The 10,474-nt window shown below is 41.8% G+C and overlaps 1 protein-coding gene across 3 annotated transcripts in view; it reads right to left on the minus strand.

Moving 5' to 3' along the window:
* Positions 1-253: 253 nt before the first annotated feature.
* Positions 254-10,474, minus strand: part of adhfe1 (alcohol dehydrogenase iron containing 1) — a 10,384-nt gene continuing 163 nt past the window's right edge. The window contains exons 1-15 of one of the 3 annotated variants that reach the window (XM_034612867.1): positions 10,470-10,474; positions 9,931-9,968; positions 9,652-9,701; positions 9,342-9,395; positions 8,874-9,028; positions 8,481-8,677; positions 8,117-8,194; positions 7,823-7,928; positions 6,047-6,199; positions 5,285-5,383; positions 3,801-3,879; positions 3,261-3,357; positions 800-957; positions 426-527; positions 254-384 (exon numbers count right to left, since the gene is read on the minus strand). The exon at positions 10,470-10,474 is cut by the window's right edge and continues 163 nt beyond it. In XM_034612867.1, the coding sequence (XP_034468758.1) occupies positions 444-527; positions 800-957; positions 3,261-3,357; positions 3,801-3,879; positions 5,285-5,383; positions 6,047-6,199; positions 7,823-7,928; positions 8,117-8,194; positions 8,481-8,677; positions 8,874-9,028; positions 9,342-9,395; positions 9,652-9,701; positions 9,931-9,968; positions 10,470-10,474 (1,353 nt within the window). In that variant the 3' untranslated portion in view covers positions 254-384; positions 426-443. Of the gene's footprint in view, positions 385-404; positions 528-799; positions 958-3,260; positions 3,358-3,800; positions 3,880-5,284; positions 5,384-6,046; positions 6,200-7,822; positions 7,929-8,116; positions 8,195-8,480; positions 8,678-8,873; positions 9,029-9,341; positions 9,396-9,651; positions 9,702-9,930; positions 9,969-10,469 lie in introns of all 3 variants that reach the window. The other 2 variants (XM_034612869.1, XM_034612868.1) reach the window with 2 other exon arrangements.

Genomic DNA, 10,474 nt, shown 5'->3' on the forward strand with positions numbered 1-10,474 from the left:
GCTTTATTCACTGATCACTAAGTTTCTGTTTGACTCTAGTTGAGTGAAGAACAGAGGAAGTTGATCCTTGTTAACATCTATGAGACCAACTGGGAATATGAGAATATACAAATAAAATGTGACTGATGATTGATCTGGTTTATAGGGTTAGGTCACATCCTGTCACAACGCACCCACCTAACCTCACCGTGGAGACGTGAGTCGGACATGTTGAATGTCCGTCCCTATAACGATAGAAACATTGACACTAACGTGTGAAAACAGTTTTTTTATTTGGTTCAGACGTGGTCACGTGTTCAGGTCAAAGGAGAGTGAGCAGGAAGACAAACTGCTACATCTAGTGGCTGTTAGAGGAACTGCAGCTCAACACAGCTCTCTCTCTCTCTCTCTCTCTCTCTCCCTCTCTCTCTCTCTCTCGTTTGGTCCCCACAAGGCCAGTAGACTCAGTAGAGCTTCATGGAGGCTTCGAACAGCTCGGCCAGGTCGTCCTCGCTGTGACTCCTGGGAGACAGTTTGGTCACTCGCTCCTGAAAAATGTAAATATTAAAACTAATAAAACTTCTCTTTAAAGCACTTGAATGAATTACCTGAAAGTGTGGGACTGAGGGGATCTGTGACGCACTCTGACCACTAGATGTCTCTACATCCAACTCACTGTCATTATCTCTGAAAACATCTGAATCATTACTGTTTTTATTCCAATGTGAATAAAAGAGATTCACTTTAAACTTTATTATTATTATCGTTATTAATGGATGGGGTGTTGAGAAGTTTGTGATGATTCGAGTCAGAGTCACACCTGAGGGATTGTTCCTTTCACCAGAGCTGGGATGTCATCGTTACTGTACCCGACAGCAGCAAGTCCGTCCTCCACCTGCAGCTCAAACAGGAACTGACGCAGCGTGTCGGACAGAACAGCACCCGCATCGTCCCGCTTCACCTGCCGGATATCTGCACCTGAACACAACACAGTGTGTTACTGCACCTGAACACAACACAGTGTGTTACTGCACCTGAACACAACACAGTGTGTTACTGCACCTGAACACAACACAGTCTGTTACTGCACCTGAACACAACACAGTCTGTTACTGCACCTGAACACAACACAGTCTGTTACTGCACCTGAACACAACACAGTCTGTTACTGCACCTGAACACAACACACAATCTGTTACTGCACCTGAACACAACACAGTCTGTTACTGCACCTGAACACAACAGTCTGTTACTGCACCTGAACACAACACAGTCTGTTACTGCACCTGAACACAACACAGTCTGTTACTGCACCTGAACACAACACACAATCTGTTACTGCACCTGAACACAACACAGTCTGTTACTGCACCTGAACACAACACACAATCTGTTACTGCACCTGAACACAACACAGTCTGTTACTGCACCTGAACACAACACACAATCTGTTACTGCACCTGAACACAACACAGTCTGTTACTGCACCTGAACACAACACACAGTCTGTTACTGCACCTGAACACAACACACAGTCTGTTACTGCACCTGAACACAACAGTGTGTTACTGCACCTGAACACAACACAGTGTGTTACTGCACCTGAACACAACACAGTCTGTTACTGCACCTGAACACAACACAGTCTGTTACTGCACCTGAACACAACACACAGTCTGTTACTGCACCTGAACACAACACACAGTCTGTTACTGCACCTGAACACAACACACAGTCTGTTACTGCACCTGAACACAACACAGTGTGTTACTGCACCTGAACACAACACAGTCTGTTACTGCACCTGAACACAACACAGTCTGTTACTGCACCTGAACACAACACAGTCTGTTACTGCACCTGAACACAACACAGTCTGTTACTGCACCTGAACACAACACACAGTCTGTTACTGCACCTGAACACAACACAGTGTGTTACTGCACCTGAACACAACACAGTCTGTTACTGCACCTGAACACAACACAGTCTGTTACTGCACCTGAACACAACACACAGTGTGTTACTGCGCCTGAACACAACACAGTGTGTTACTGCACCTGAACACAACACAGTCTGTTACTGCACCTGAACACAACACAGTGTGTTACTGCACCTGAACACAACACAGTCTGTTACTGCACCTGAACACAACACACAGTCTGTTACTGCACCTGAACACAACACAGTCTGTTACTGCACCTGAACACAACACACAGTCTGTTACTGCACCTGAACACAACACACAGTGTGTTACTGCACCTGAACACAACACAGTCTGTTACTGCACCTGAACACAACACACAGTCTGTTACTGCACCTGAACACAACACAGTGTGTTACTGCACCTGAACACAACACAGTCTGTTACTGCACCTGAACACAACACAGTCTGTTACTGCACCTGAACACAACACACAGTCTGTTACTGCACCTGAACACAACACAGTCTGTTACTGCACCTGAACACAACACAGTGTGTTACTGCACCTGAACACAACACACAGTCTGTTACTGCACCTGAACACAACACAGTGTGTTACTGCACCTGAACACAACACACAGTCTGTTACTGCACCTGAACACAACACAGTGTGTTACTGCACCTGAACACAACACAGTCTGTTACTGCACCTGAACACAACACAGTGTGTTACTGCACCTGAACACAACACAGTCTGTTACTGCACCTGAACACAACACAGTGTGTTACTGCACCTGAACACAACACAGTGTGTTACTGCACCTGAACACAACACAGTCTGTTACTGCACCTGAACACAACACAGTCTGTTACTGCACCTGAACACAACACAGTGTGTTACTGCACCTGAACACAACACAGTCTGTTACTGCACCTGAACACAACACAGTGTGTTACTGCACCTGAACACAACACAGTCTGTTACTGCACCTGAACACAACACACAGTCTGTTACTGCACCTGAACACAACACAGTCTGTTACTGCACCTGAACAAATGTTCAACACTAACACACACACATACATATTGATGACAAACTGTGACTAAACAACAGAAGAAACACTTCACACATTTTCACCACTTTGAAAGTGCAGAATAATAATAACGGTACCAATCTGTTCTGGATGTTTCTTCTGCTCAGATTTTTATTATTCAACAGTTTGATCCCCGGCTCTGCTGTCAGTCAAACTGTCCCTGTCTGTGATTGGTCATATGCATTTGTTTGTTTTTGTTGTTATGTTGTGTTGTTTTGGTCGTATCTGATGGCGGGTGAACAGGTGAAGTGGTGAACAGGTACCGAGGATCTCTGCAGCCTCCAGGTGGCGCTCTGGACACATTGGGGCCGTGAAGTTGAAGACGGCCGGAGACGTGAGAACGACAGAGAGACCGTGAGGCTGAGGAGACACACACACGCACGCACGCACACACAACAATAATTAATAATAGTAATCAATATTTTCTTTAACATGACAGTTACTTCCTCAATGAGAATTTCTGATGCTCCCCCACCTCAGCTTCAGGTGACCAATCAAAGAGAAGCATTGAGGAAACATTAGCAGAAGCAGCCAATCATGAGATTCAGTCAGTCTCAGCTCTGCACCAACATTAGCGGGTAACAGACCAATTACAATGCTAACGTTAGCTTGTTGACCAGCTTCTTGTGCTAATGCAAAGTCTCCCTCTGTGATTGGCTGCTCAGGTCTTTGATGTATGAAACTGTCTTTTGTGTCCAATGTGTTCATGAAAACGTTCAGAAGCATCAACATGTTTAAAATGTATTTCATATATTCATCATTTAATAGTGTTCATGCAGATGTGTTGTCTTCTCATCACTCACCACCAGGGGGTGCTCCACACTGTAACCCTTTGCTGAGTGAGTCTTTACATTACCAGCGATCGGATACGACATACCGTGACTGAAACACACAAAACATTTTATACGTATACTTTTATCATATTTTCATAAAAACGTCTTCATTTCGACAGTTTCATGAAAATGAAAAAATAGATAAAATACATTATTAACAGGAAAATAAAATAATAACCAGAAGAAAAGTTTCATATTTGACTTTAGATTGTCGTCTGAAGAGTTTCAGGTGATTAGGTCACTGTCAATCACCAGAGGTCTGAATCCTTTCTATACAAATGCTGTTTAATCAAATCAAATCAACTTTATTGTCCCGTAGGGAAATTTGTCTCGGGCCAAAGTGCTACAGCAGCTGCAGAACGGTACATACTACTACTACAACAACAACAACAACAACCAGTACACAAAGACATATCACGCAAGACCCAGAATAATAATGCAGAATAAAAGTGATTTGAATATTGCACTTGCCCTAAAACACTTAAAATGATAAAATACTAAAAGGATATAGCCAGATGAGAAACAGAAACTGTAATTAAAAGTTAAAAACCAATGTGTGAGAGTTATTAGATGCATGACTCCTTGTTGAGTAGAATGATGGACGTCGGTTTGAACGCCAGCTTGAGGCGGCTGGTTTTACACTTTACGGCTCTGTAACGTCTGCCTGATGGTAACAGGTCGAATTCGGGGAACAGAATGTGTGACGGTTCATTAAGGATCCTGTGAGCAACCACAGAACCTTCGTAGATAGTCTAAAGGGAAGGATCCTTCTTCAAGCCCATCACCTTCATAGCTGGTTTTACTATGCTCTCAATTTTGGACCTATGCTGGACTGTGAGCGTGCCGAACCAAGCTGCCTTTCCATATCCAATTATGCTTTCAAGCACACAGAATATGGACAAGACGTCTTGTCTACGTAGGAAGTCCAGCTTTTGAGCTAGCACACAGCAAGTCTACAGATTACAGTCCAGCTGTATGCCCACATATTTAAAAGTGCTCACCTGCTCAATAACTTTGTCACTGATTATCACTGGGTGATATCATTTTGTATTTATTATTATAATTGTTAGCGTCTGTCAGTAGTTTACTGCTCCTCTCTGTGTCTCCATCATTCATCAGTGGACCATCTCCTCCAGCTTCATACATTCAGCAATGTGTCATCGTCCTTATCTTAAAAGCCTTTTTCCCTCAGGTTCTGGATCTGGTTCATAGTAATCAACAGCTTAAAGTGACGAATTGACAAACGATGATCACGATAAGCAGTTTCCACTGTTTATATATTTCATATAATAACTGATTTTATCTGGTCACGATGAAACTGAGTCTTAAATTCATTGATTATGATATTTATATTTTCAAGTTTCAGATTAAAAAGAAGAAACAAAGGTTAAAATAAACAAATCACATCCACTTCAATGTTCGATGTTTAGTGACATTAAATCTTTGTTCCTCACCACAGATGAACTCCAGCGTTTCCGAAGCCGATTCCAGCGAACACACTGGCCAGGTGCATGCTGGACCGAGCCTCCATGTCCTCAGGGTCCCGCACCGCTCTGCAATCAATCAATCAATCAATCAATCAATCAGATATTCTGTTAATAAGAATCCTGTTCATGAGTCACAAGATCTCGATTCAATTCAGTTCAATTCTCGTGTTGTGTAGCAGCTGAAATGCGTGCACACAAAATGTGGGACTATTTTGTTTGTGTAGAAGTATGTGTCACAAACTCTGGAGCAAATCAAACAAACACAAAGTAAAGTTGTAAAGTGAGTGCGGTGGGGGGACAGAATATTCTGGCACGGAAGCCAACCGGTGCTTCGGCCCACATCACTTGACAGGGTCCCAGAGGAAAACCCTTATTCACACCTTGTGTTGCCATTGTTCTGAACCAGATTAAACCGGGATCATGTTCTCTCTCATCTGCGCTTCACTGTCTGTGTGTGGGCGGGGCCTGTGTGTAAGCTCCGCCTCACCCCCAGACACACAGGAGAGTCACGATGCTGTCACTCACGGAAAAAGGCATTTATAAAAGAACGATACCGCCATTTTATAAATCGATATGGGATTATTCTATGAAGGTTGTTTTGAATCGGAGAATGGATTTTTTAAACGCAGCCCTCAAAAAGAATAAAATCAAGAGAAAGACAAATGTGGTTTCTGTTCAGATCTTCAGCAGCGTTCCTCAGGGAATCGGATCCTCTGTGGTTCAACTCACCGCTTCATGTATTTGGCGACCACGTTGAGGGCGTGGCGGGACCAGACGTCACTGATTGGGTTGCTGCCTTGGTAGGCGGGCCGGTTGATGGGGTTGGGAGGGCAGGGGCTCCTCTGGTGGTAGGGGAGGGCAGTGTACGACTCCAGAGCGTGACTACAGAAAACAACATCTACAGTCATAAAACATGCAAAGAAAAATAATATAACACATGATGAAAATCTCTTTAGAATGGGGAACGTGTTGTGGGTAAGAAAGACTTAACTCAGAGTTATTTGGACACTATTCACACGTGCAGTGTTGTGGTACATGTGAATAGAACATATTTATTAAGTGTTATGAAGCAACAATGACTATTCTTGTGGTATTACCACCTTATAAGGCCCATACGGAGCAAAGCATATTGAGATTGTAATTCATGTACAACAACTTCCTTATTTAGGATCAATGAGCAGTAATTCAGAGGTTATTGAGGGAAAACTGTTAGTTAATGGCCTAGTAGCAGAATAAGGCATTAAAAAGTGCTTTATAATGACTAATAAAGAGCCAAAGTGCCGCTAATAAGCAACTAGTTAATGGTTAACATGTGTTCCCAAATATAAAGAGTTACCTAAAAAAGTACATACATTAAAATTTGAACTGAAATAACATTAACAATCTGAATTGTAAAAATAAGGAAATAAAAAGGTTAAGGTTAAGGTTACCATGGCACCCACAGAGGCTAAAGCTGATAGGACAGCTGGCTGAGGTTAAGGGCGGAGTCAGGACACAGTGACAATGATTGACAGCAGTTTCATTTAGATTTTCAAATACAAAATTTTATGAAATGATTAATTTAAATTAAAAAATATTAAAAACTAATTATAATAAAATACCTAAACATGAAGTTAAAATTAGCAAAATAAGATGGTGTGTGAAAAAGTAGAAAACAACAAAGTTTTGAAAAAGCTGAGAGACTTTGTGCAGTGCTTTGATCTGAGATATTTATCTTATAGATAATCTATCTACCTCATTAATAATGCAAACGTGAAAGTGGAATGTTAATTGAATGAAAGTTGTCATATGAAGCTTACTTCCTGTTACCATTAGGTGGCGCTATGACCCTGAGGTAAGTCGTTAAACTTAGCTTTTTCCTGTTAATAAAGTTTTTTTGTAGTTTGACTCTTGTTGAGGGTTAAGAACAGAGGATGTTGCTCCGTGTTAACATCTATGAGACAAACTGTGACTGGTGCATGTGAGACAATACAAATACAATTTGATTTGATTTAAAAATACAACAATTTAGGGGGCGCTGCCACGCCCATTTCAAATTCCTCCAGGATACTTACATTTTTACCACTTTTTAATTTTCTATGAAGTTTAATGAGTTTATAATATTATAATAATAATGAGAATAATAAGAATCGTGCTCGGGTCCTAACAACGACGGTAAAGAACACAGAAGGATTGTGAGTGTGGAACATTGTGATAATTCAGTGACCTCTGACCTTTGTGTCTCATAAAAACAAAAGAACGTTAACACTCGAGTGTGGGTGAAAGAACCTCTGTGATAAAAACAGTCAGAGGTCACGGCTGCAGGTTTCCGTCAAATCAAACATCAAAGACACGTGATCGGAAGAATCTGACACGTATGTAATTTATACTTTATACAAATGAAATACACATCAACAAAATATTACCTTAGATGATGATAGATGTTGGACACACAGACAGATGTTGGACACACAGACAGATGTTGGACAGATGTTGGACACACAGACAGATGTTGGACAAACTGACCAGAGGACGTCGAAGCCGCTGTTGGCGGCGACTCGTTGGGGCATGCTCAGCGTGTGCATCGGGTCCACGATCCCCAGCGTGGGTCTGATAGCTCTGCTGGCGATACCTGAACACAGACAGCCAATCACAGCTCAGATAGACACTGTGATGTCATCATGACCTGGTTCCTGATTCGCTCGTTGGTTCAATAATTCTATTCACTTCACATTAAAATTACTTTCATTAACGACAAAGTGAAAACATCAAAGTTTTCATATATAAAAGTGTGATTCAGATGATTTATTGATCTCGTACCAGTTTTTGCTTTCAGGGGTTCGTAGTCAAAGATGGCGACTCCGGTCGTCTCACTGCCGGTGCCCGCGGTCGTAGGAACTGAGCAAAATAACAGAGTTGAAGATTTTTTTTAAATATAAAATTATGATAGAAATGAGTAACATCCTGTTTTTCTTTTTACACGTCCTTTAAACTCAAAAGCTGCCGAGTCATAGTAAGTGTTTTTAAGACGTGGCGAACTTTGAACTCTGAAATATTTCCTGATAAGAAACGTTGTGAAAGGTTTTTACTGTCGATCAGCTGAACAGGTGAAGGTCGACAGATTAACCATCCTATCACCTCAAGCCTCTGTGGTCGCCACGGTAATTCACATGGTTCTTGTTACCTGCGATGAGCGGCTTCAGAGCTCCGGTGATCGGCTTCCCTTTACCAATCGGAGCATTGACGAAGTCCAGGAAGTCGGCGTCGGGGTGACTGGAGTACAGGTTGGCTGCTTTACAGGTGTCAATCACAGAGCCCCCGCCCACTGCCACAAACACGTCGAACGAGTCGTTTTTTGCAAACGAGATGGCGTCTTTAAAACTGAAACAGAGAAATTAAAACTCCAACTTCTCATTGGTTCATCACTGACAATACAAATTATAAAACATGGCACATGCACCAATAACAAAAAAACACAGATGTGTCCTGATGATGTCAGAGACTTTTATCGTCTCTATGGAGACACCAGTCTGTGTTGGTCTGCACCAGCCAATCAGAGAGCAGGCAGCATGTGTACCTGGTGTCGGTCGGCTCCACACGCACGTTGTCGTACACTTTGTATTTGATTCCATTCTTCATCAGCGACTCCAGGACGACCTTCACCGGAGGGAGGCGGGACAAGTTCTTGTCCGTCATCAGACAGACGTTCCGGGCTCCAAGGTTCTGCAGGTCCTGCAGGAGAACGGGAGACAGAACATTAACGTTCACATGCGCCCCTTACAGGTCATTGATTAGCATATTAGCTCATAGCTCAAATTGCTGAGAAACATCAGCAATGTTGTTTATGTTTGGATTAAACATAAAGTTTGATGAACATCAGCTAAATGTCTAAATCTATCTGAAAAAAAAAAACTCAACCAATCAATGGTCACGGGAAAAAGAAAATCTGTCGGAGCGGATTTTATCATTGTAGAAATGTTTTGTTTTTGTTTCAGTTTGAACCAATGAGACGACGTCTCTGAGTTGATGTGACGATGTTGGTTACCATGCCGATCTCCCGACTGACTCCTTCTCCGTATCGGATGTTGGAACTCGCCATCTGACGGAAAAACAAACATCAAATCTCAAGATCATCAGATCCATGTACGGAAGCAAAAAATAAATACATACATTAAAAAATACAAGAATATATATACAAATATAAAATAAATCTGATATATAAAGTCAAAGCAGAATTTAGTGCAGATAACTGTGATTCAAAGTTTTCTAGAATATAATAAATGGAAATGTTTGTAGCAAAACGTTTAAATAAACGAGGTTGGCGACATTTTGTTTCTCTGATAAACAGTTTTTACCTCGAAGGCGTAGTCCGTTTTGCGGACGGTGCACGACGCAGCTCCGCCACCTGGTGGAGAAACATACTTACTTCAATATACATGTGATGTGTTTGATCACTGATCGATTTCACAGCAGCCATTTTGATCACATTCATTCACGTCATGTGATCAGTAACACACCTGTGATTTAAAAATGGCTGCCGTGAAAAATGTGTATTAATAATATTGATCAGGTTGATTTCTGATGCGAAGATAAGACTCCGCCCACAGCGTGTGTGTGTGTGTGTGTGTGTGTACCTTGATGGAAGGTGTTGGAGTGAGCAGGACATCTGCAACTGTTAACACAAAATACACGTTTATTATATAGACATATATTATATAAATGCATATTTTATAGTTGTATATTATATACATGTATATTATCATCATCGTCAAAAAGACAAAAACATATTTTCAATAAAAGAAAACGTAAATAAAGTTGTTGCTATTCAGAACCAGCTTTTATTTTGATGTTCAGCAGCAGGAAGAACAAGACGTCCAGAACCTGGACTCAGGTGGACCTGGTCTCAAGGTAACCTGGACCTGAGGTGGACTCAGGTGTTTTCCTCCTGGTGTTCATCTGGACCAGATCAGGAGGTTCAGATCCAGATCCAGTTTAAACTGGATCCAGGTCCACATGAGTCCAGGTCTCACGTGCTCCACATGTTGAATAAATGAAACTGGATCTTGTTGCTATAGAAACATTAAAGTTGAAAGTCACGTGCTGCAGTTTCCCTGAAAAACAAACCGTCAGTGACGTCACAGCCTTAACTTTAGTAAACGGGAATCAAACTTACGCCGC

Source organism: Hippoglossus hippoglossus, chromosome 17 (genome assembly GCF_009819705.1).
Source record: "Hippoglossus hippoglossus isolate fHipHip1 chromosome 17, fHipHip1.pri, whole genome shotgun sequence".
Lineage (NCBI taxonomy): Eukaryota > Metazoa > Chordata > Actinopteri > Pleuronectiformes > Pleuronectidae > Hippoglossus > Hippoglossus hippoglossus.